The sequence below is a fragment of the Engraulis encrasicolus genome, chromosome 7 (genome assembly GCF_034702125.1).
Source record: "Engraulis encrasicolus isolate BLACKSEA-1 chromosome 7, IST_EnEncr_1.0, whole genome shotgun sequence".
Taxonomy (NCBI): Eukaryota; Metazoa; Chordata; class Actinopteri; order Clupeiformes; family Engraulidae; genus Engraulis; species Engraulis encrasicolus.
Window position 1 is genome coordinate 39,214,016 of NC_085863.1, and position 27,191 is coordinate 39,241,206.

General features: G+C 42.9%; 1 protein-coding gene across 2 annotated transcripts; it reads right to left on the reverse strand.

Moving 5' to 3' along the window:
* Nucleotides 1-3,218: 3,218 nt before the first annotated feature.
* Nucleotides 3,219-25,276, reverse strand: zbtb44 (zinc finger and BTB domain containing 44). Of its 2 annotated transcripts, none has more exons than XM_063203497.1 (8): nucleotides 24,905-25,276; nucleotides 15,343-15,511; nucleotides 14,861-14,921; nucleotides 13,496-14,518; nucleotides 11,235-11,319; nucleotides 9,516-9,667; nucleotides 7,726-8,026; nucleotides 3,219-5,860 (listed from the first exon to the last, which is right to left on the reverse strand). In XM_063203497.1, the coding sequence occupies exons 2-8, from the start codon at nucleotides 15,478-15,480 to the stop codon at nucleotides 5,383-5,385; spliced, it is 2,238 nt and encodes a 745-aa protein (XP_063059567.1). In that variant the 5' UTR covers nucleotides 15,481-15,511; nucleotides 24,905-25,276; the 3' UTR covers nucleotides 3,219-5,382. The 2 variants fall into 2 exon arrangements, with proteins under 2 accessions (XP_063059567.1, XP_063059568.1); XM_063203498.1 differs by having other exon boundaries at nucleotides 5,731-5,860; nucleotides 7,943-8,026; nucleotides 24,905-25,275.
* Nucleotides 25,277-27,191: the final 1,915 nt, after the last annotated feature.

Consider the following 27,191-nt stretch of genomic DNA (forward strand, 5'->3'; position numbering starts at 1 on the left):
AACATGGCTGACGTGTGGGTCATGAGGTAAGAGCACACCAAATCATAAACAGGTGTTTGGAGTTTTGGAGTTCGCAAAAAAAGAAAGGGAAAAGAAGAGAGATCCATCCATGTATGCATCACAGCAGTAGAAGCACCCTGAACGCTCGCTAACACGCACCCTCTTGGAGTGCTTGTCTGTTTGTGCAGCTGGGTGATTTACTCCATGTTTTTAATCGAGGACTCCTTACAGCGTTTTTTTTCCGCGCCAGTGTCAGTCCCCATAGTAAATATTCGTTCAATGTGCGCGCACACACATACACAAAAATACGATTTACTGTACACAGTGTCCGTTCACATATTAAACATCACTTGTTTCTACATTCCTATCTAGGTCAAATTTTAACCTCAGTCCCCTTTCAACCTACAAACAATACCACTAATTACAACTAACAGTGTGGAAATGTGATAATTTATCACTTGAAATGGGGGGTGTTCACGTCAGGGTTACTGTATATCAGTGGCTTTCAATCTAGTATTAGTATTAAAAATAGATTAATGTCATTGGCAGCTAAGCACCGCTCCCTGGGGCTCCCCAACACCCCCTGGGGGGCGGTACAGCCTCCGTTGAGAAACACTGCTGTATATCGATGAGTTAGTAAAAAATGACACTCCGAGGTCAACAGGTAAGATTATGTCATGACTTTACTTTCAATCAAAACATCATCTATACAAAACATTGTTCAGTTTCACACACTGGCACAGTTAAACTCAAAATGAAAACCATTGAAAAGTTACAAAAAAAACAAAAACAAAACAGTCACCACATCTTGTAGATATTAAAATAAAAATGCACAACAACAAAATATAGTTTAGCACTTCAAAAATACTTTTAGGTTACAAGCTACATCAGAGCACTACCAGCATTTCATAGTTGTGATATGAATCCTTGCAATGGATGTTCATGAAGATTAAAATGCACTACCGATTCAATATCCAAAGGCACAAGGTACAAATTAAAACAGGTTTTAGAAAATAAAACTATACAGGAAACACTTTAAAGACATTGTCACAAAAGCGAATAAGTATGATGTAAGGCTCAAAATCCACTGACTATTGAAACTCACATTGAGAATAGAAATATACAAAGTCTTATACTCGAAAGATGACAATACAAAAACAGACCAAAATGTGTCATGACATCGAAATACCATTTCAACTTGCTTTGAAGCATTTAACAGAGATGCACTGTATACAAAAAAACATACTTGCTCACGTCTGACAAAACAGCCAAAAAAGTAAATCATGCTATACTGATTTTCATCTGTATTCGTCTGGGTTTTTTTCATACTGTAAGTTTGTGTGGGAAAGCATGCCAGTACCACAGTGAGGTCTGGGAACAGCACTATTTTCAATATTTGAAATGTTTCTAGACAGTGTGTCACCAGAAGCTAGAAAAAAGGACAGACATAACGGCACTGACCACGGAATTCACATTACTAAAATAGGGCGTTCATAACGATCTCACAGGCAAAAAAGTTCAGGCATGGAGCTTAGTGTACCATACAGTATACGGTACAGTACAGTTGCTGATATTAAACAGTCTGACATCAGAGTGGTGGAGGGGGCCGGGGGACTTCCGTTGCACCCCGTCCCTCCCCACCCTCCCGTCACTCTCCAGGAAAACCTTCTGCACCTGTAGTCTCGGATCAAAGTGAAGCTGAAAGCGCAGAACACAAAAAACAAACCCCCACATATATCACATTTTAGTCCGTTGACCGCCTTTTCAAAACCATAAACAACTTTTTTTTAAAGAAAGGAAGTAGCAACTACCTCCAATATTCACAACTTTCTGCTTTCAATATTGCTCTTTTTTCCCCCTCGAACAACCCACAATACATTCCTTTTAAAACATGATGTTCCAAAACATGTTCACTGTATTATAACTGTATTGCACAATAAGGGAGAAATAGGTTTTTTTTCTTAAAATATTGGAAAACATCACATTAAAAAATATCACATTATAACTAAGCAGCATTTAACAATGATTGCCCTGTGCAAATGGTAGACACACAGATATGTATATTAAATATCTAAGTCAAGTAAATGCTAAAGGATTTACACATATATAAAAGCTCTCTCACGTCACCAAAAAACACAGCATCCTCGCATTCCTACACTGAGTAAACAGGACTTGATGGAAATAGTTATAGGCACAAATGAAAGAATGGCACATTATATTGAGATAGTCTTTTTTTCTGTTAATGAAACTTGCAAACTGGAAAGAGGCTATTTGATATACTTCACATCTGCTGCATCTTCAACATGTAACATTCAGGACCGATCACACACATACAGTATATCACGAAAGTGAATACACCCCTCACAGTTTTGCAGATTTTTGAGTATATCTTTTCATAGGAAAGCATTACAGAAATGTAACTTTGACACAATGATTAGTGACCTTTTAACAACATATTTAACCGCTTAAATTTCTTGTTCACTTAGAAAAAAACAAAATACAGCCATTAATGTTTGAACATGTACTCACAAAAGTGAGTACACCCCAGATTAAAATCCGGTAGAGAAGGGGCTATGTTGGCTCGAATCGTCTCGAAATGAAAAGGGATGACAAGGGAGGTCATCAGTGTGCGTTTTAACCTTTCTTTGCATTGAACTTTGAAATTTTGAGTCTGCATCTGGCTTAAATAGATTGGTGTGAGATTTGAATGCAATCCTATGGAGAATATCATGATCTGCTTCAGTAGTCACAGTGCATGTTGACATGCATGTTTCTTTTAGGTGTATTTCAGATTGCCAATGTTGACAGCATTCATGCATCCCCAAACCATGTCAGTCCCACTACCATGCTTGGCTTATGAGAGGATACACCTTTTTTGTAAAACTCACTTGTTTACCACCACACATGCTTGACACCATCTAAAGCAAATTTGTTTATCTTGGTCTCTTCAGATCACACGACATGGTTCCAGTGATCCATATCCTTGGTCTGTTCATCTCTCTTGAGACCAAGATAAACAAATTTGCTTTAGATGAAGCAAATCTGCAAAACTGTGAGGGGTGTATTCACTTTCGTGATATACTGTACATGCACGCACGCACACACAGACACACACGCATCCACACACACAAGCATGCGCACACACACACGCATGCGCACACACACAGACACACACACACACACACAGGCAAACACACACACACACAGACACACACACACACACGCACACACACGCACACACACACACAGTAAGCGACCCATGTGAGGGATGAAGGTACACAGTGTTCTGTGCTGGTGAAGCCAGTGCCACACAGGACAAAACACAAAATCTCAGTCAACGAAAGCTGCAACTACTGCCAAGATACAGCTCTTTTGTCTCGAGCCAAAAAAAAGAGACAGGAAGAAAAAAAAGACCACTAAGGGACAAGCAGGAGGAGGGAGGATTAAAACAATGCTGAATTAGCATTGGGCTTGGGAGTGACTCGGCTGCTCTAAAATGCTTTGGCGTGCACGTCAGAAGAAGCAGGTATCACAAAGTCAGTCATGCGATGCTACTCAGCTGGATTGCGGTATCATTTTTTTCTTCACTTCAAAAGTAAGACACCAGCGACTACCGACTACAAACTTAAGACCACAAATCACCATAATGAAATGGTTTATGCACTGTAAATGGAATATACTGTACCGAATAGTTATCTCAAAAGACCTAAAACCGCAAGAGTAGTGCGTCACAGTTCTGTGTATTACAAACACACGCAAAAAACCAAGATGGTTCTCTAAGCATAACAATTTTCATCTTTGAACTGACGCAGTTGTTTGGCAACGATTGTTTCAAATCAGCAAAATGGAGATTGGATAACACTATTTTATGGCATCTTTTTAAGTGTATCGACGTGTATGAACACGTAATATTGTGGTCTTACACTGTACATACCTTACCCTACCCCTAAGATACAGTGCAATTACATAAGGTAGTTTGTTAATTAATGTAACATTGGGACAGTAAAATAAAGTGTCACCGGAGATTGTCTCTAGATAAGCCCTCGCACACCAGGGAGTAAAATAGCCCTGGCTAATAAAGGAAGGTGGGTAGCACTTTATTTGACATGCTCTACGCAAGAGTGTCATGTAACCGTCCTAAGGATGACATGACACATCAGGAACATTAATGACACAATATTGATGGTTTTTGGAATGTCAAGCAGCCATCGTTTGGGTGTCATGGCATTCCAAAAAACTAATGACACATTATACCGACAGGCATACACATGAACGTGTCATTAATGTTGCTGACATGCGTCAAGTCATTCTTATGACAATTACACGGCACCCTTATGTAGACCACATAAAGTGAAAGGTGACTTAAGGGGTGTTGGGGGTAGGGGTCAGGGGGGTTTGGCATGGCCTTTGGTCAGTGGTTCTCTACAGTTTAATATGCTGGCCATGTCACATGATTTACACAGGCAATGGCTTCTGGGAAACCAGGAAAACATGCCTGCGTGCTGTGGGTGTGCATACAGGGACGGGCAACCTGGACCCATTAGTTACAATCCAGTGCCACATATTACAAATGACCTGGTTTTACTCAACCAGGTGATCAATCAACCGGGCAATGACCTGATTGAATCGGACAGGTAAAACCAGGTCATTTGGAAACTGTGGCACTGGATTGTGATGAATACAGGTTGCCCAACATTGTACAGTATGTGTTTATAACACGGGAATTCAGTATCGTTTACCTGTACGGAACTGGGTAAGGCGCTTAACACATCCAAATGCAAGATAAAAACATCTGACAAACAAACAAGACCATACAATTTTCACACAATAATCATTTGTGTTTAAAGTCCCAAACTCAAATGAAAAAAAAAAAATCACAACACAATCCGCATACTGTCAAATGTTGACAAGAACTGCAAAAGGGGGCTATACGTATATGTGAGGGTACGTCATTCACAGTCCATCCGCTCACAAAAGCGACACAAAGACAAGAGCTTTTTTTGGTGCACGGGATTATGCCTAAGGTTGCCATCTCCCATCACAATGACAATCCAGTGCTCGCGTGGAATAACAAGTATTATTATTATTATTATTCAGAAGGGCTCCTATGTAAAAGTTCATTGTTTTTTTCCTCTTCTTATTTTCAGTCATTAACTGTGGGTTCACAATACGAATGACGTTTAAACACTGAGCCAAAAACAAAAAAAGTGGGGAAAGAAAATCTAAAAGAGAAGTCACATGACTGTTGGCTACACAATCACTATCCAGTGTGCACTTTTGTACGGTCACGTACTGGGGTGGGAGGAGGGGAGAGGGGGGTTCTTTTGTGTCAACAGAACTGTGTGCAGGGGCTTGGGGGGGATTTCACATCTTTAATCGTTATTATTCTATAGTAATGGACACAAGTGCTTTTTTCTTTGTGCGTTCCTCCCTCTCCCCATCCTCCTCGTCTTCCTCATCTTCCTCCTCCAGGGCGTCGGGAGAGTTGCCGATGATGCCCACGGCGCTGCTCTTTGGCTCGTCCGACACCACCACCACCTCCCCGGCCATCCCGCCCGCCACCAAAGATGCCACCCCTGCTGCCGTCGCTGCAGCTCCAGCCGCCATGCCCCGTCCCTGGCCCTGTGCCCCGCGGGGGGGCGCCGGGGCCTCGGGCGGAGCCATGGACGACGGGTGGGGCTCGCAGTTCTGGGTGGAGGACACCTGAGATATGACGGGCGTCTGGACGGAGGAAGAGGAGGAGCCGCCATTGCCACCTGTGCCGCCACCGCCGCCGCCATCGAAAGCCTGGTCCGCCATCTCAAAGTGTCCCAGCGACTCCTCCTGCATTTGGCTCAGGTACTCGGGGAGGAGGAACTCACTTTGGGGAGGCGCGTGGTCGGGGGAGGGAGAAGGGAGAAGTGGGGAAAGTAGAGAGAGAGAGAGAGCACATCAGCAGTCATTTTAACTGTGCCACATCTATTCAACCTAACATGGCAAAACAACACAACTCAACTCCTCCACCCATCCCCTTCTCCCTTTCCAACCCCCTCCCCTTGCCCTCGTTACGTCTGGCTAAAATCCTGAGCGACAACAAAACGCCTGTAAAAAAAGCCGGCTCGGGCCCTGTTAACCGTATGGAAAACAACCCACTTGTGTGGAGGCGCACGTACACACACACACACACACACACACAAGCACAGCCAGCCACAAACATCTGCACACGTTGAGGTTTCCCCCTCCAGGTATTTTTTTCAATCTTTCCCTCCTTTTCTTTCTCTTTGTTTTTTCACTCGCAAAACAAATGGATGGCGCTTGAGAGGAGCACTGTGCCCATGCCATGCCTTGCTATGCCCTGCTACCTTTCTCCCCCCCCCCCCACTCCCAGACTGTTGTCGAGAGAGTTTGGATCCAGACAGACAGCAGAGCCCACCTGGCTTAGGTAGCCAGCGGGGGTCCAGGGGAGGCAGCGTCAGCATGGACGTCAGCCATGGCAGCGGCTGTTCCTCGTTATCTGAGCGGAGGCAGAGAGACGAGGTGCACGTATCAGGACACATCATGCAGCGGCGCGACTGGCTGCCAGGGTGCTGTATACGTGTGCGGACGCACGGCGCGTGTGCAGTCCACCGCCTGCACGAGGCTTGTGGCCCCTATTTTTTCTCCCTTTTCTATTTTTTTGATCCAGATGGGGAAAGAAGAGGGGGCCAACACATTGCCTCATCCCCCCAACTCCCCATACGTTTAGGGAACCCCAGCCCTGCCGATGTTTGTTTTTGCGGGCAGTTGAGGCCAGGCTAAGTGTGAGTGGTGATGGTGGTGAGGGGGAGTTCTCTATCCATCCAGGTGGCTGAATAGTGAGGTTAGACAAGTTACGTGGGCCTACAGTACTGCACGGCTGAGCTATATCACACCATAACAGCATGCTATTTCAGGGTGCTCCGCATCATTGGTGGGGTGGGAGTGGAGATGGAGATCATTGAAGATCAGGACACCCACAGGGATAGCAGCAGCGTGCCATCCGAACACCTACAGTAGTGTCGTACTGTACAAGCTCAGACAGTGGATGGCAGCCATTTTAATGTTTTCCCTCCAAAATAGTATGAATATGAAATAAAGCAGAATGGGATGCCGACTAGATATGGATTCCATAATATAAGCAAAGCAAGAATTGATTTCCCTGTCAAGACATTTCTTCAAAAGTTGTTACCTTTTCTGCTCTGACAGCGTTGACTGATTAATGTGTGTCTGTAATGTATGCCGATAAAAACGTGCAGCTATTCGCAAGTAAGACCAATTCAGGTATTGTTATGCTTGAAATCAACTGCATTTGGCAACCACACATATCCTTTTAACATGTTTACAATGGAGTTCCTGGCACATGTGTTACAGACCTTTTTAAATGTCATTTTCCATCCAATGAACTATTCTTCGAGCATAGTTACTGAACGTCATTATAGAATGTCTTTTCTAAAGTAAAAGGGTGTGTGTGCATAGGTGGTGGTTGTCGATGTGTGATATGTCTTTGTTGTGTGTTATATAAAGCACCTTTCCATGAAGAGGATTTCATTTCCTTAGTGCAAGTCTATTCTGAAACAAATGGGTGTGAATACCGTAGGTGCTGTGTGTCAATGTGTAATATGTGTTCTTGTGAATTACATGAAGCATCTTTTCATTAAGATGATTTCAGTTATTTAAATAATTGTATTTTTTTATGATTATTAAACTCCTGCTGGCCAAAAACCTCACCTGGTCTGGAAGTAGTTTGCTAGTTCTGACGCCTCATGGTTCAGACTCCTCAGGTGTACGATTAAATTGCCGGAGTTGGTAAACATGGCGCCGCATGTTTTGCACTCGTATATCCGAGGCTTGCGGATGATGTGGCGGGACACCCTCATGTGGTGCTTATATTCCCCGAAGGAAGTGAATGTGGCGCTACAGATCTGGCACCGGAAACAGCGTTTACCTTCGTGCTTCAGCCGGTGCATCTTTAGGGAGTAGGCCCGCGTGAACTTTTTCCCGCAGCGGTCGCACTGGAAGGGCTTAATGCCTGCCGAAGACAGAGAGAAAGAAGGGTACACACACGGACGGGGCGTCAGGAACATCATTTGGATTGCCATGAACACATAGTGAGAGACAGGATTAGGGAGAGAGGGATCAGAACAGTCAGAGACAAACAAACAGAAAGAAACCAAAAAAAAAAGATCTGGAAAAAGAAGTCAGGAAAGTCAGGAGGGCTAGCCTGGCGAGTAAGGAAGCATTTGTCTGGAATCGCTTGGTTCAGATAGGCTGTGGGCTTCTGGAAAACCTTGGCCACTGCTATGACCGATTAAATGAGCGCTTTTCCTTAGCCGTACCCATTCCGCTGTCTCTACCATCCCAACCAATACCTGCCACAAAGATTTCAACTTAAGAGTGGGAAAAACATCTCGCATTATGACTGGTGGACTTGGGCTGGTGCCAGTTGGGCCTTACCTTACAAAGACCAGGGCTAACCCAACTTTGCAAGTAAAAATAGTTTTCATCTAGTTTGTCTAGTTAGTAGGCTCCAGGAGGGCACCATCATGCAACGACAACATTAGCAGAAAGAAGAGCGCTTGCAGATCGCAAACCTCCACCAAACCAGGACATCACTTGAATAAGATTGAGGCCTGTTGCATAATACTGCCAAACTTCAGAATGATACATGCATGCGTTCGTTGGCAAGCTACTTTGTAAAGCAAATAACAAACAAATAAAACACTCGCAAACAAATAAACACCCTAATGAGAACATCATCTCCTTAGCCAAAGTAATAAAAGTGATGGGCATCTGCACCTTCCATATAAACAGTTATTTTGCTTGGTTCGTACATCTAAGGTAAGCAATCGCAAAAAAAGAGGGACACTTAGAGGATGAGTCTTATGTAATCTGTACTAAAAGAAAATCCAAAAATAACACACCGTCTTCAGACAGAGCTGGACAACACACTTAATATCAAGATTTAGTGTCTCCAGTTTTCCCTATCTAACCCCCGCATTAGGGGAACAGAGGGGTGGATTGTAAAGGAAAACTAAGCAGAAAATTGAAGAATAATTGGAGACAATAACATGGTCTTTAGTATATCAGATGATGAGCTCCGTTCATCTTTGACCATCCAAGACACATGAAGACAGGGTGAAGTGCTGTGGCAAAGGAAGGGACAATGACACACACACACACACACACACACACACACACACACACACACACACACACACACACACACACACACACACACACACACACACACACACACACACACACACACACACACAGGCAGAGAGAGAGGGTGTGTGTGTGAGTGAGTGTGCAAGTGAGTGAGTGTGCAAGTGAGTGAGTGTGCAAGTGTGCGAGTGAGTGAGTGAGTGAGTGAGTGAGTGAGTGAGTGAGTGAGTGAGTGAGTGAGAGACAGACAGACAGACAAGCAGAACGAGAGCGACAGACAGTGCAAGACAGAAAGACCCAAGTGATGAAACTAATAATGTCTGCATCAGCATCTGGCCCGGCCCGCTGCTCACCAGAGTGGATGAGCATGTGCTGCTTGAGGTTCTGGATGCGAGTGAATCGGACGCCGCACGTGGGGCACTGGAAGGGCCGCGCTGGGCCCTTGATGCCGGGCCGCGTAGACGGGCTGATGTAGAGGTGGTACGGGTACTGGACGTTCTCCAACCTGGGTAATAAAGAAAACATGACCAAGAAAAATACAAAATAAGAAAATCACTTCATGTAGGCGGATAAGGGTACAATTTTCCAACCTGGGTTAAAAAAAGTTACACTTAACTTGACGCCCACGTCATATCTATGACATGACAGCGTCATAACAGTGTTGTAACAGTATGGGCGTGTTATAAACATTATTTAAGACTGTTGCCATTAAGTGACACTCGGTTTTTGGTAAAGACTGCCCAAACAATTTTACGTTTTCATGACCATACAACTTCTATGAGCGTGTTATAAACATTATTTAAGACTGTTGCCATTAAGTGACACTCGGTTTTGGTAGACAGCCCAAACAATTTTATGTTTTCATGACCATACAACTTCTATGATATTGGCATAATATTTATGACTCATTCATGAATGCGTCATGACACTGTTACACTCATGTCATGCGTATGTAAAGTGCAACCCAAAACTCCCCAAAAAACACAACTAAGTAAAGGGTAACACCTTATTTTGAGGTTCACATGTTAGCCTCTAATACATGTCTTACTGTTTCACTGACTTATAAGACACATTAAGCAAAATCAATAATGTTAGACCTGCATTCACAAATGTCTTATCTGCAATCAATAAGGCCTTTATTATTGATAGAATGGTAATAAGGACCTCAGGCCCTCAAATGTCTTAGAAGTCACTTATACAGACAGGCATGTGTGAGTGGTTAGCATGTGAACCCTACTCTAAAGGGTTAAAAAAAAAAAAGTCTAAGATGACCTGAAGAAAAATCACCTAATATGGTCATGGAGGCAAAATGGAAGCCATTGACGGCCAGACTTAATGGGATTCCTCTAAGGAACGGTAAAACAATTAATCGGACGAGAGGAGAGCGCGAAGCCTGAAGTCTCGCTGGGTCCTTAAGCTTTTATAGTTTCTGGAAGAGCCAACTGAATCCTCCTTATCCCCAAATTGGTATTGTTCTGCGTCCGTCTGGTCTGGTTTAAAGAAGAAAAAAAAGCAATGGACTGCTTAATAATTTAACTGTGCCTTCTCGTAAGGCCTTACGGAGATCAGTGAGCTTAGAATCATGCGGCGTAGAGAGGTTAGAGGAGAAGGCCACTGCTACACTGGGCTTACACAACCGGGCCCTCTCTTTTCTTCTCTTTCCCCCCCTTTTACTTTTTGTTTTGCATCATGACAATTCATTTTTTTGCCATTTATTCCAACACGAAACTCCAAGCTCCAAGAAGTTTTCCAGCGCGAGGGCCAAAAAGCTTCTGGCTTGTTGGCAGCCGGTCTTGGGCCCCTCTAAAAAAGCCACGACAATATCACATTAGCTTCTACTCCTTTATGGACATTGTATAAGTGAGGACAGAATGGAAACAGGAACAATGAAACCAAAACAAAAAAAGAGAGGGAAAAAAAGAAAAAGAACAAAAAGAGAAAGAGAAATCGTGCCTCGTCCCAAAGGGGTCTTTTTCATGAAACTATAAAAGCGAGACGTTGTAAAAGGACACTCTGTTAAACCAAAAAATAAAAAGACAAGAGTTAAAAAGTTGACCAAGAAGGCTTCTTGCCTCTCGTCTTCCTCCATGGGGCCAGTGGTGTTAGGCGTCCCCTGGATGGACTGCAGGCCCTCTGTGACTCCCTCGTCTATGGACCCTGCGGACACAAGAAAGCTTTCCACTGAGCATCTGCAACTCACCGGGGAGAGAGAGAGAGAGAGAGAGAGAGACAGAGAGAGAGAGAGAGAGAGAGAGAGAGCGAGAGAGAGAGAGTGAGGGACGGAGACAGAGAGAGGGACGGAGACAGAGAGAGGGAGAGGGAGAGGGAGAGAGAGAGAGCTTCGAGTAACACTGTTCCAGTAAGTTTAAAATACATCGGCCAAGTTTACATTCCAGGGATGAACAAACACTGAATTCATATGGTTGTCCTAAAACCTGCTTGCCCAGCCGTTTGTGGACGCTTCTATCGCACATGTAGCTTTTGTGGTGTGCTTTCTAATATGAATTTGAAAATACCTGTGATGCTTGGATTGCCTGGCGGTATATCATTTTATATGGGGCTCAATCCTCAAGGAGGATAACCTCATTACGCCATAAATCTCCTCAATTCAAAACATATAAAAAAGAAAAAAACACATACAACTCATGATTTAAACAGATGATGATTCCTAATTAAACAGTTCTTTCCACTTCACAACAACAAACAGTTTTGCCGCTGAGTAGGCCTACTAAGTCATTTTTCTTTACCAGGAATTATTAGCGCCAATATTTCCTATCAAAACACTGCAAGTGTTGCTAAAAAGAGGAGACAGCGCCTCTGAGCATCTGAGGGGAAAGCTGGAGAAAATGAACGCGTCTCATTTTCCTAGTTGTCCAACATGCAACTTTTTTTGCATATGATGAGTTGAGGCGACTGGAAATATTTTGTCCTCGGCGCCCAGGCAACGGATGTCTGAAGCGACCCCCCCCCCCCCCCCCCCCCCCCAAATCCCCAGTGCCCCTAAACATCCCGAACCCCCACTGAGTGTGCAACTTCCAAAAAAATGCAAATCCAATTTCATCCAATTTTACACTGTAACACTGTGAGTAAAGGCGGAAAGCATGCTATCATACACTCTGAGTGTTTACATGGGCAAGCACTCACTATAAGCTTGGAGGGTGGGAGGTGGATCTTGTTGTTTTGGTCCAGCCACAGTACACGCGTGACTCTGAATTTAGAGCAAAATAGGACTGAGGTCATAATTCCACTGTACTGTACTCCACTGACTGGGGACTAAGCGACTGACTGGCTGCCCACCCGTAAGTCTTTCTGCTGGAAGCACATCTGCACTCGTGGAGGACTAGCGGCCGTATTTTTCTTTCCTGGAGGGGTCACTACCTGCATACTGATAGACGGGGTGGACGTGGACAGTATGGGTGACCTTCAGCAGTGTTTGTGTGTCTATTGAGGAGAACTGTGCTGAAGAGAATGTGTGTGTGTGTGTGTGTGTGTGTGTGTGTGTGTGTGTGTGTGAGTTCCTCATCCATACCCATAGAACCATAGAAGAAGAAGATAACTGTGGGCTAAAGAGCAGGTCCTCCTGGTGTGTGTGTGTGTGTGTGTGTGTGTGTGTGTGTGTGTGTGTGTGTGTGTGTGTGTGTGTGTGTGTGTGTGAAAGCCCATTGGGAAACTCCAACTCCCATTGTCATTGTGACACAGCACTCCACAGCACACAAGTGAACACTGCACACTGCACACAACGAAATTGCATTTATGCCTCACCCGTGCAAGGAGGCAGCCCTCAGTGGCGCCCCATGGGGAGCAGTGCAGTGGGACGGTACCATGCTCAGGGTACCTCAGTCATGGAGGAGGATGGGGGAGAGCACTGGTTGATTACTCCCCCCACCAACCTGGCGGGTCGGGAGTCGAACCGCCAACCTCTGGGATGCAAGTCTGACGCCCTAACCGCTCACCCATGACTGCCCTCAGGCAGTGTGTGTGTGTGTGTGTGTGTGTGTGTGTGTGTGTGTGTGTGTGTGTGTGTGTGTGTGTGTGCTCATCCTCCATACCTATGGAAGATGACTGTGGGCTGATGAGCAGGTCCTCCTGGTGTGTGTGTGTGTGTGTGTGTGTGTGTGTGTGTGTGTGTGTGTGTGTGTGTGTGTGTGTGTGTGTGTGTGTGTGTGTGTGTGTGTTCCTCCTCCATACCTATGGAAGATGACTGTGGGCAGATGAGCAGGTCCTCCTGTGTGTGTGTGTGTGTGTGTGTGTGTGTGTGTGTGTGTGTGTGTGTGTGTGTGTGTGTGTGTGTGTGTGTGTGTGTGTGTGTGTGTGTGGTGTTCCTCCTCCATACCTATGGAAGATGACTGTGGGCTGATGAGCAGGTCCTCCTGCGTGTGCTCGCTGCCTGGTACAGTCTGCTGGTCGCTGAGTGAGCTGCTGTGGGAGGCGCTGACCGGGTGCTGACCGGCCTCCTCGTGCGCCTCCTCATCACTCAGCCTCTCCACCTTCACCCGCACGCCCTCCTCCTCTTCCTCCTCCTCCTCCACGCCTCCTCCCCCGCCTGTACCCACCCCGACGCCGACGCCAGCGATGCCCATGGCGCGCGCCCCCTCGATGGCCAGGTACTCGGCCAGTGCCCTGCTGCTGGCGTCTCCCACCACGCCAGCCACGCCGCCCGCCTGCTCCAGGAGCCCCTCGGACAGCTTGGCCTTCTCTGCCGTGGTGGTGACGAAGCGCCGGTCGATGCCGAAGGGGTAGGTCCAGGCGAAGGCCAGCGTGGGGTCCACCACGGCCTGGGCCGAGCTCTCCGGGAAGGAGGAGGAGGAGGGCGAGGGGTTGGGCACCTGGGGCGAGGACGAGGAGGCCTGCTGCAGCGGGCTGGCAAAGCCCTTGCGCTGCTTGCGGCGCGACTCACGGCACACCGGGATCAGGCTGCGCTGCTCCACCATGCTGCAGTCGGAGGAGACGGGCGAGGGGGAGAGGGCGTCCAGAGGGGCCAAGCCGCAGCCCACGGGGCCTCCTCCGTCGGAGCCGTCCTGGTGGTGGTGGTGGTGGTGGTGCCCAGACCGGTCCTGGGCTGAACCCAAAGCGCCGATCGACCCGCCGCCGCCAGTGCCGGCGCCGTGGCTCCCCGAGGGGTTCCAGAGGATGCTGGACTTCATGAACTCGGAGCAGGTGTTGGCCACGGCGAACATCTGCATGTAGCTGGCGGCGGCCAGCACGTCGATGATGTTCTCGGTGCTGATGGAGAGCGTGGAGGTGTAGGCGTAGTCCAGGAGCGGCGCGAAGCCTGCCACCGTCACGTGGTGCAGGTCCAGCACCGGCCGATCCTCCTCCACCAGACGACGGTCATCCTCCTCCTCCTGGCCACCCCCTATTAATAATACATTTCATTTCCCTTTTATTTATTTCATTTTATTTTACTTTACCTTTTTAAAGATTCCTAATTATGGAAAAAATCTTGATGAATCTTTAGTTAAGTTTACATGCATTTATTCAGCATTTCCCTTCATCAAAACAATAACCCTTTTTATTGAAAATGTATCATAATAAATTAAACTAGGCCACACACTGATATCATATTATGATGTTGAATGGATCTTTGATTAACCACTGGGAAAATTGCAATACGAGTATGGGGAAAATAGGAGTAAGACGATGGATTTCCATGAATATCGTAATGACCGTAATAATTAGATGAACTGCACAGCCTTACCTCCCCCACCCTTCCCTGTCAGCTTGGCCCGGAGGAAGTCACTACAGCAGGCCAGGACCACCTACAGTAATCAGGAAATGAAAGATATTTTACTGGTCATACGCATACAAATACCATGAAAATAAATTCAAACAGAACAATAAAAATAGTACATAGATGGCTTTGGTGTGTGTGTGTGTGTGTGTGTGTGTGTGTGTGTGTGTGTGTGTGTGTGTGTGTGTGTGTGTGTGTGTGTGTGTGTGTGTGTGTGTGTGTGGTGGTTGGTTGAGGAGGAGACAGACAAAGTTAGTACATCACAGTAGTCAGTAGTGACTGACCAAACAAATTAAACTGAAAAGAAACTACAGCAATAATAATATAACAATATAACAAGAAATAATAGTATACAATAACTGCTCCCAAAATGTCTTGGTGGACTTTTCATTAATTTAATGCTTTAATGGCTTTTATCTTTTTTTCCCCTTCATTACACGGAATAGCACCTTGTGGGCCAAGAAGAGCTGGCCTTGGACCCGGATGGTGACATCACAGAAGTGGCCCTCGCTCCGCAAGATGTTCAACTTGTCCAGCAGCTCCTGACTGTGACTGGGGGAATTGTGGGTAAAGGTCTTGATGCCCATGTTTTCAGGTCAGTGACAGCTGGTAGGGATCCTATAGGAAAACAAGGAGACAAAAAAGGATCTTTAAAAAAAGGTGCTACTGTAAGAGGAAAACTTAAATCGTTTACATATATGAAATAAATTGATAATTGATAGTGCAGCACTTGTTGTTAGGAGAGACACATATGGTGGAGGATAATACACAGCAGCCTTGAACTGTTGATGTGTACTGCACATTACGTGACTGCAGTTACACAATGGCAGCTGTGGTGGGGCAAACACAGAACAGAAAATGAAAATGGTCCATATACCGATGGTTACTGTAACTCAAAGCATTTCCCCAGAATGCAATACAACAACAGGCTGAAAGTATGACTAATTTGTGAAGCACTCTGAGCATTTGACTCTTTGATTCTCCCGAGTCCAAACAGAATCCCTCACACATCTGCTGAGAATTTACATAGCGCTGCCTGGATTCCCATGATGGGGCTGCGAGAAATCGCCAGCCCCTACTTTTGTCTAAATTCAGACATTCAGTGGTGGGGGGGCTTTAGGGCCCCACCGCAACACAAAAGGATAGCACTACCTGACCCGTGCCCGTCAGCGTTTACCATGGCCTGACCTCTCTCACTGCAGGGGATACCACCTACGCTGGGCTGGGGGCGATTTTTCAAATACTTTCGGAGGGAAAATAATGTTTTGGACATGTGCGGACTCAAAAGGGGTGACAGTCTAGCCTATTGCTCAATGGCAATAAATACAAAGAAACAGATGGAGGAATATTCAGTCTGATGCTGTTTTTTAAATATAAATAAATTAGTGGCCGCGGCTTATTTATGCATTTATGTATTCGTTGCATTGTTAAAAATGTTGATACGCTTCCTATTCGGCAGAGGACCATCGCGGTGTTCTGAGCATCTGTACAGCTGTGGTCTAGCTGCAGTTACATAAGACTGCTATTTGTGTATGGCTCACACATCTACATCAATTGGATGATTTTTTGCCATTTCCCTTTAGGCAGCATATACAAAAGAGAGAAACAGTTACATTTTTTAGATTTTAATTTTGTGTTTATTTCAAAGGCACCCAACATCAAACCTAGTCCACAAGTACTGTTACATAAGTGTAAAAAAAGTGTTTAGAACTTCTTTTGTTCTTTTTCCATCATCAATGGAACAATAGACTTCAACTTCTACAAATCTTACATAATCCCCTTTAATGACCTTGATTTAGTGAGTTTGGACTGGGAAAGACAAGCAGTTGTATTCTAACAACCGTCATCAACAACAGATTTCTCCGAGTGATTTCTGGAGTGCGAGACAGTTTCACAAATCTTGCTAATCCCTGAGGTTCTGCAACATCATTTTCGATCTCCCTTGACGATTTGTGGAAATAAATCATCTTTTTTTGGTAGGGTAGCCACCTGTGGCTTTTATTTAAAGGCTATATTTTTAGTTGAATTTACTTTTTAAAAAGGACGTTTGGGACATAGAGCAACAGAGACATTTCTCCAGACGTCAGACGCCTCAGTGCCATTGTCATTTGCAAAAATTGCTTCAAGGCAGTAAAATAGACACAGGCATTTGCTCAGGTCAACTGGAATTTTAAGATTGCGACAATCACAAGTTTGATCCATGTATCACTAAGGCAAATGGGTCATTTCACGTGAAATCAGACACTTTGGGACCCGACCTACCCGGATTTCAATCATACTTGGTGTGCCTTTTTAGTAGCAAGGTAGCACCCCAGAACTGCATTGGTTTGAATCTGACACTAATATTAAGGGAGAAACAGACTAGGAAAGGTTCACATGTGAGGGTAGGACACAGCCTTGAATATATCAGTCAGTGTTAGTCACAAAAAGATGCCTGTGGTGTTCTTTGAAAGCTCTTTTCTGGCTCTACATATTACACAATCAGCTTGGAATACAACAACTCTCAGAATATGAATTATGATAAATTGATACACTCTCATTTTGTACTCTACCAGTGCATTTGAAGCAGCAGCTGTGTCTTTTGTAGATAATGTATAAGTGGGTGGTTGACGTTTAAGGGCGTAACGCAAAAAAAAAAAAAAGTTTTTCAAATTCCTGAAAAAAATGATGGATAAAAATTGGAAAAAATAGAAAAAAATAAAGCACTTAGTGGTCTGTGGAATTTCACCTTATTTTTTGCCATTTTTGGGAAAATGTGTCCTGCATCAACACATAGCATAGGCATGTCACACCGCAGGAAAATGGAGTCACACCACAGGGAATTCACTGCATTATGGCCATTTTAATCCTTTTGTATAGCCTACATGACTGACATCTGAGCTCATGCTAACTTGATAATGATATTGCATTTAATCTTAATAGGCCTATGTGTTTTCATTTATAAAAAAAACTTTTTTCCTTCTATAAGAGCGGTCACACCACAGGACACCATAAAATGAACCTAAGCATTGTGTGACAGAAACATTGCAATATGAAGACATATTAAGAGGTTAAGAGTCACCTTAAACTTCCACAGCACTCTCCGATAACTGAGGTACTGACTGGTTAGGAGCCAGTCTTTAAGACCCTTGTAGTTGGCCTTGCAGCTGCCCATTCACAAACATTGACATACATGTCACCCCACAGGACGCAATTTGTGTTACGAAATTGAACTTGTAGTTAATATTACTGTCTTGAGTTTTTTCCACATTCACATATCTTAATCTAAAGTTAAGATTTATGCAATCATGCCAAATGCTTCATACATTATTCAAAATGTTGTTGGTTAATTTATATATATATTATTATATATTGTTTCATTAATGTTACAGTCACACCGCAGGAAATTTGACATATAAACCTTTACATAAATCTTAACAAAAATGTTTCTTCTCATCTAAGAGTAATATGAAACATAATGTACCACATCTTCTTTCATTGACATTTGTTTTTTAAAGGAAAATAACAGTTTTGTAGGTTTTTAACCAATGTTACGAAAAAACAAGGCGTCACGTCTCCCACCCACGTATGTCCCGTTGCAGGTACAGGTTCCACTACCAGAAGCACAAACACAGCTGCTGCTTCAAATGCACTGGTAGAGTACAAAATGAGAGTGTAGCCATTGATTATCTCTTTAAAGTACGGTAAAGGGAGGATGGCACAGGTACACAGAGAAGGAATGTTCAACATTCACATATCATCATTTGGTGTTTATAAATGGACATCTGCCTTAGTTTCTGAAACCTGGGACCATGGACACTGACCATTTTTGTTTTGTCATGTGATGCTACTATGGTATTACCATATTATTAGTAAGTGGTCTGTATGATGCTATATTTGCGAGTCAAATTCTCTCTGAAATGAATAACGAACCAAACACCAGCACTTGAGGTGTTGCTCATGACATTGCTGGCTACGTTTGGACAAGGAACTGGCCATTTTAAAATATAGCTTTTTTAGATATTCAATTTTTAATTTTTCAATTTATCATAATTCATATTCTGAGAGTTGTTGTATTCCAAGCTGATTGTGTAATATGTAGAGCCAGAAAAGAGCTTTCAAAGAACACCACAGGCATCTTTTTGTGACTAACACTGACTGATATATTCAAGGCTGAATGTATAGTGTCCTACCCTTACATGTGAACCTTTCCTAGTCTGTTTCTCCCTTAATATTAATGTCAGATTCAAACCAATGCAGTTCTGGGGTGCTACCTTGCTACTAAAAAGGCACACCAAGTATGATTGAAATCCGGGTCGGTCAGGTCCCAAAGTGTCTGATTTCACGTGAAATGACCCAAATGTAGATAGGCCTTACAATCAATTTTCAACCTTCAATTGAGCCTAGGGCAACCTTGAGTAGGGAATCCCATGCCTTGATGAAGGCATCCCACTGTAGCTCCAGGTTAGACTGCTGACCAGGCACTTAAACCCACATAGCTCCATGGGGGGCACCACTGAGCAAGGCATCTAAGCTGCCTGACAAAAGCATCTATAGGCCACATCCCTCCAGGTGGACTGCCCTTGACCATGCCATCTAACCATGTACGGTACTTCCTGGTGGACTGGCTTTGACCAAGTTCCAGGTAGACTGCTGACCAGGCAGCCAAGAGCCAACACACATAGGGGTCATTTCACGTGAAATCAGACGCTTTGGGACCCGACCGATCCGGATTTCAATCATACTTGGTGTGCCTTTTTAGTAGCAAGGTAGCACCCCAGAACTGCATTGGTTTGAATCTGACACTAATATTAAGGGAGAAACAGACTAGGAAAGGTTCACATTTTAGGGTAGGACACTATACATTCAGCCTTGAATATATCAGTCAGTGTTAGTCACAAAAAGATGCCTGTGGTGTTATTTGAAAGCTCTTTTCTGGCTCTACATATTACACAATCAGCTTGGAATACAACAACTCTCAGAATATGAATTATGATAAATTGAAAAATTAAAAATTGAATATCTAAAAAAACTATATTTTAAAATGGCCAGTTCCTTGTCCAAACGTAGCCGGCAATGTCATTAGCAACACCTCAAATGCTGGTGTTCGGTTCTTTATTCATTTCAGAGAGAATTTGACTCACAAATATGGCATCATACAGACCACTTACTAATAATATGGTAATACCATAGTAGCATCACATGACAAAACAAAAACGGTCAGTTTCCATGGTCCCAGGTTTCAGAAACTAAGGCAGATGTCCATTTATACACACCAAATGATGATATGTGAATGTTTGAACATTCCTTCTCTGTGTGCCTGTGTCATCTTCCCTTTACCGTACTTTAAAGAGATAATCAATGGCTACACTCATTTTGTACTCTACCAGTGCATTTGAAGCAGCAGCTATGTCTTTTGTAGATAATGTATAAGTATGTCCCATTGCAGTTAGGTTCCACTACCAGAAGCACATCCTGATGATCCATGACAAGTCTATCTGGTCTGAAGGGAAAAGTGAAGGATGGAGATGGTCCATGAGGATGCAGGAAGTTCAGTTTCACCTCTCCAGTGCTCAGCATACATTCCTCAACACATGCTAGCCACCAGTTGCCATCATATACAGCTACAACATACCCTTTGATGCTTGAAAATGTAACACATTCTTTTACTGAGCTCACTCTTTCAACTCCTTCTCTGAATGCGGAAAATGGCCTAATGTCCATTGACAATGGGCAGAAGCTGTGTCGTTTTTGAGTACCTGGAATAGTTCTTGCAGATTCAAACCTCTTCAACAGGTTCTCAGCTTCATGATGGTGCATCTCTCTCAAGAACATCCATTGCCACAACAGAGATGTACCATCATGAAGCTGAGAACCTGTTGAAAAGGTTGGAATCTGCAAGAGTCTCACAAGTGAATGGATGACAATAGTTTTTCATATAACAATCACATCAAACATTTGGGTCAAAGACGAGACGTGATTTTTTGTTTTGTTCCGCACTCATTTAACTATCAAAAAAGTAAATATATGAATTTTGAATATTATGCTGATAAACAGCATAGTCTGGTTTCTCATTTCAGTAACATTCAAAGAAAAATAATTGTCAATGTATGTGTGAAATTCTCTCATAAATGTCATTCAGTGTAATGGTCCGAACTTAAAAATCACCAATACATCCTTGAATAATTATGTAAAATGACAAGCAAAATTATTTTTTCACTAATAATTATTCTAGAAGTGTTGTTGTTATTGTATTAAAAGTACGATCATCTGGGGACTTCTGTCCGGATTTTCAATTCCTTAGATGTCATTCAGTGTAATAAGATCAACATGGTGCTTTTAAATCATAATAAAAAGTGATAGTCACACAACAATATGTGACATCATCAAAAGGACCCTTGGGGACCCCTTGAGTAATGATGCAAAGGTAAAGTCTTCTTCTTCAATAGTTGAAAATTCTGTATTTTTATCTTGTGGTAACAGCGTCCACAAAAACAGATGTCATTCAGTGAAATGTCAAAAAATACTTTTATACTCAGATATTCATCCAAACAAGCATATTTTCTAAATAGTCATAGTACATTGTGGGTCAAAGTCATTGTTTTATGTAGGTGGCTAACTGTGTGCATGTAAAAAGGTGAAAATAGGGTGAAAAGTATTTGGTCGTCCTTCAGTGTAAGATATGTCATTCAGTGACATGCAGTGTAAGGGCCATTTCATTCAGTGTAATCATTTCACAATTGTATATTAAGAATCAAAACGGCAATATAAGTAGCAATATTATTATAAGATACAATAATATGATGATACTTCTTGAAATAATGACTTTTCTTGTTATTACCATTATAACCTTGTTATTACCATGTAGCAACCATATTACTGGTTCGATTCTGGGATTTTGGAAGTTGTACATGAATTATCAGAACACCCTAAGTCGAAATCCCAGAAATATGCAGGTTAACAGACTTTTTCTTTTTTATTGTTTTAGGCCTAAGTAGTAGCCCACCTCTAAGCTTGTGATCTTGGAAGTTCTTCAAAACACGTTTTAGTGCCTCACTATTAAGTAAAATACCAATTATTTGACAACATTTATTTCTGTTGTCACTCATTCAGGACGTTGAGTACTGTAGTATGATGGTAACAATATGATAGCAATGAAAAGTAGCTGTTTTGCCAAGGCGTCATTCAGTGTTTTAGTTGTGGTCATTCAGTGAACTGCACATTTTTATGTGCAAATACAGTAAAATTCTTATGAAACTTATTTGTTTAGCACAACACGTGTGTGTGTGTGTGTGTGTGGGGGGGGGGCAGCATACAACAAATTAATAATTGTGTATTTTAAACTGATTTTCTCTTCGGTGGAAAAACTTCTTAAAGGGACACTGTGCAGGAAATGGTCAAAAAAGGTACTGCAACTATGCTGCTTATTGAAATTGGGCTGACTATTGCCAAATTTGATCTTTACATGAAAGTTTACTACTAAGTTTTATTTTTTTGAGTCCTGAAAACCCTGTTTCGTCTTTGACCAATTTGTTTTATGTTTTCTTGTAGGTGTGTATAAGGTAACAACTTAAAGAAACTCCCGCACACTGACCATTTCGCTGTTCTGCCTGATGAAGGTCTAGTACCGAAACGTTGTTTATTAAAGAAAGAACAGCGAAATGGTCAGTGTGCGGGAGTTTCTTTAAGTTGTTGCTGAGTGACCCATGGTGCCATCTCCGACGCACCTGCCAGCTGAGGTGTGCGAAAAAAGTCGAAGTTTATGGTGTGTATAAGGTCTCATGTTCATGTCATCCCAGAGGCTCCACAAACCATTCTCATTCTCACGTAAAGTGAAGAAATGGCTTTCATGGAACCAGTCTTGTGACCACTAATAGTTTTGTTTTGCACATGCCTGTTTTGACACTTGTAGTCTTTTGCATATGACATCTTTTTATTGTGTGTGTGTGTGTGTGTGTGTGTGTGTGTGTGTGTGTGTGTGTGTGTGTGTGTGTGTGTGTGTGTGTGTGTGTGTGTGTGGCATGGGTTGTATGCCTGAGTGGCTACTCCCATTTTACTGGATTGTATGTTTTCTTACCTGCCCAGGGACTGCAGATGGAAATTAGCTATTAGCTATAATCTGGTGCAGGTCATCTTTTTACTATGTAACTAATGTACTTTGCACATGGTCCCTGATGAAATAAACCAATAAACTAAACTAAACTAATTAACAAAGTAAAGGTAATACAGTATGAAAGGGAACAGGTTTGTGTGTCAAGTTCCGTGTATGAAAAGGCCTCAGGACCTAATAGATTCAAAGGGTTAAGCTGTAACATGATACAATTTTGGCTGGACAACTGTCCAACTGGACTGAGATTCAAGCCTAACTTCTTTTATGATGGTGGATGCTGGCCATGACAAAAAAGCTGTCAGAAACAAACGAAAAATGCCTGTCTGAGAATTTAGGGGGGAGTTTAGTCTAGGCAACATATCATAGGTCAGTGGTGGGGATTCTCCCTGGGCGTTGGACACTAAAGGGCAGTCAGTGTTACAACATTTGTGAATTGTGACGCACTTGGGAGAATGATTTGTTACGAAATATACAACAGAACAGAATACAGAATGCATCTGTGCTGTTTCAGACCGGGTTTTTTTTTACTGTCTGTGAGACTTACTAGACAAGGTCTGAAAATGGTCAGCCACGTAAAGTCAATTAAAACATGTTTATGTTATTTTCATGTTTATGTAATATGTAATGTATACAGTATGCCGTCTTGTACTGAATTGTTCACTGGCCTTGATTTGGTGCTTCTGTCCAACTAAACTTTGCACACAAAATAATGAAGAGGTAGGTGATATTGCGCTTCTGTTATGTGTTATGTGTATTTTTATGTAGTCTCTGTAGTTCTCTTTTCCGTTCTTTTGCAATAGTGAAAAATGACACTGGGTACACATTTCGACAAACCAAACGCCAGAAACTAAACATTTTCATTTACCGGTACGTAATATATAATGGCCTGGCATATACACTGGCAGAATTATTTTATATTGGCAAAAAGCTGTAGTGTTGGCTAGAGCAAAGCAGCTGAGCTGAGCTGAGCTACAAGTGTCATGCTGCTGACTAGCAGTAGAACTGGGCCTCCAATCGACCAGCAAGGTTCGTGGTTTGGTTTGACATAAGATTATGCCAAATGACCGTCGGATGCAAAATCTGTCAGTCTGTTGTGAGCGAAGCTCTACATCCTAAGTAGTTTGCTTGCCAATACGTATTGTACAAAGCAATTGACTGTAGAAGACTCGGCTTATGATCACTTGCAGACATTCACCGTTGGACGAAGTGACTTCAAGGTGGGGCCGTCTTGTCATGTTTTGACTTTTACATGATTTAATTGTCCTCGTTTCGAGGTCAACGACAAATTGAAACACACGAGTCTCTATTGAAACTAAAGCCTTTCCGGAACATTTTAAAAGATTGTTTTCAATGGAAGATTGCAAGGGGGCGTGACACCCACATGAGAACTGTTTTGTTTGTTGCTTCATGGATGTGTGCTATGCTAGCTAGCGTTGGTTGAAGTTGAAATCGCACAGCGATTCACAGCGAGATACGCGATGACGCAGTCGGATTGGTTCTCGCTGAATAAATGACTATATTTTCTTCTTATCTCCTTACTATGTACAACAATACATGTTAATTTATTTCGCGTGACGTGTAATCTCGCTTTAGGCGAGTGCCATCACGGTTAATTTAGCCAAGCTGTGGAAACGAGATCACTGAACCGTGAATATTTGAGCAGTATTTTCAACGATATAAAACTTCCACAAATTAGGCGTTGCTCTTAAAACACATTATGGCAACAAGGACAGGTTACAACATTTGGTTAATTTAACAGCAGTCGTCAACACCAACTGAGTTGCCTTGCTAAAACTAGACAGTGGTGTGAACGGCTAGTTAGCTCGTTACCAATACGAGCCAATAACACTCAACCGTGAATGACCATGGGTATGGAGAGAAATCGTGATAATCGCGCAGAATACAGAACAATTTAGCCTTACCAAAGAAATTGGACTGCAGGAGAGGATATCGGGAGTTGAGACGAATGACAATCCAGTTCGTTGCAAGCATGTGTGCCAACTCCTCCGATGAAAAACTATTAGATAGCTGGGTAGCTAACAACAGCTAACACGGCGGAAAGCTCATCGTGTGCTTCTAATAACATTCTGTTTCAATCAACTGAGCATATCCCACATCCACCGTAAGAGTGCTAGAGACCTCGCCCTATGAAAATCACTATAGAAAAGTAAAATTGATATCTTAGTTTCCTTTATCTCACAGCTTTTGCATCACTACAGGGGGAAGCCCGTACGCTGCCAATTCAGCGCTTTGTTTTTGTATCCCACAATGCACCGCGCTGACAACAAGCGTTCCTTCACTTTAGAAATGCTGTTTTTTCACTCTACCTGTAGGGCCTGCCATTGACATTCAGGGGCCTAGAATCTATCTGCTAAATTTCTGTCCTGGAGCTCTCTTTTCTACTTCAATTTTAGTAATAGCCTACTGAAAACATTACTTATTTGTAGACACTACTTTTGGCATTTGTGTTTATTATTGAAACGCTATTTTATATACAGTAGCTTTGGGCAGTCATGGGTGAGTGGTTAGGGCGTCAGACTTGCATCCCAGAGGTTGCCGGTTCGACTCCCGACCCTAGGTTGGTGGTGGGAGTAATCAACCAGTGCTCTCCCCCATCCTCCTCCATGACTGAGGTACCCTGAGCATGGTACCGTCCCACCGCACTGCTCCCCATGGGGCGCCACTGAGGGCTGCCCCCTTGCACGGGTGAGGCATAAATGCAATTTCGTTGTGTGCAGTGTGCAGTGTTCACTTGTGTGCTGTGGAGTGCTGTGTCACAATGACAATGGGAGTTGGAGTTTCCCAATGGGCTTTCACTTTCACTTTCACTTTCACTTGAATAGGCCTAATATTCCATCATTACTTACTGAACTGAGATCTGCCCTCGTGTTCGGACGCACACAAAGACAATCTAAAAGGTAATAAATCCATTTTTATTAACAGTGAAGAAATCCAAATGTTCTGTCTGTGACAATTTACGGCAAAGTAACTTGAAAAAAATATCTTCAGTCAAGACACATTTTTAATTTTCAAATCCATTTGAACAGTTCTAGATAGACAGCAGCATCAAGGAAAATGTAACAGATGTCGAATAGTAGAAAAAAACAAATAAATAGCTTAAAAGGAAGCTATAACAATAGCATTGTACAGACCTTCATTGAAGGGATAGAATGCTTTCGTTTCAGATCTACATATATATAACAAAAAAATCTCCCCATTTGCACATCTGGAATGCCATAACACTCACATATAAAGATATATAGGTCGGTCTTGTTGAATCCCAAACCTAAAATGCCACGTTGAAGCTCTTAATGCTCATCCTACCATTAAAGCTTATAATAATATTTCCTACACCATCATTCAACACAATGGAAGAACTCTGACTTGTTCTCTCATTTGGACTCCCTACAAGTCAAGGGTGACCATTCATACCCTTCTGGTCGCACACTAAATCCGACCAAATGCATTTAAAGTCCAAACAGAAATGTATGTCTACAGGAAAATTGAACATTGAAGTACACACTGTATCTTCAGAGTTTGATGTAGGTTATTATGTGTGGATTACAGAGCTATAGCCCTAGAACTATAAATACACTCACTCATTGTCTAATTTCTAAAATGGAGATTTCATTTGACATTTTCCTCAAAGCATGAAAAAATATATTCAAACAAAGCCTATCATTTCCCCATAACAGTCGTGATCTGTTGTGATCCATTAATTATTTTATCCCCATGTGTTTTATGATTGTGACATGATGCCAACAGGCGTGTGAGTCTCTTGCAAGTGAGTGTCTGCTGCTTAATCAGCTCAGCCCCATAGAATAGATTTGTGTTTAAGTGTGTAGTGTAATATCTCTGTCAATGGAGGAGTATTGTTGTTTTCCAAGAAAAAGAATGATCCAGTGTTCCTGTTTCAGCTAAACCAGCAAGGTGCTGTGTGTTTGGATTCATCAGCTTTCTCTGCTTTAGCTCCTGTCGGTACAGTTTTTAGCTTTATGTGATCAGACGGAGTGTGAAATCTAACTGGCAACATGTAATGTGTCCAGGGAGCATTTTACTACCATGTTTATTACAAAAACTGGCTGTATTCTTTGTCTGGACTCTTCACAATAAGTGAAAATGTTTACATGATGTCTGCAAAAAAAGACGAATAAATAGTGTTTAGTGTTTCTTTTAAGCATTTGGACCGCCACTGAGCTTCGATCCTAT

Bases quoted from the DNA above. Each gene is read 5' to 3' on its own strand.
- zbtb44 (XM_063203497.1), bottom strand. From the start codon at position 15,480: ATGGGCATCAAGACCTTTACCCACAATTCCCCCAGTCACAGTCAGGAG. The intron at 14,922-15,342 runs GTGCTATTCCGT...TGATTACTGTAG, and splicing joins AGCTCTTCTTGGCCCACAAG to GTGGTCCTGGCCTGCTGTAG. The intron at 8,027-9,515 runs GTGAGCAGCGGG...TGTCTTCGGCAG, and splicing joins GCACATGCTCATCCACTCTG to GCATTAAGCCCTTCCAGTGC.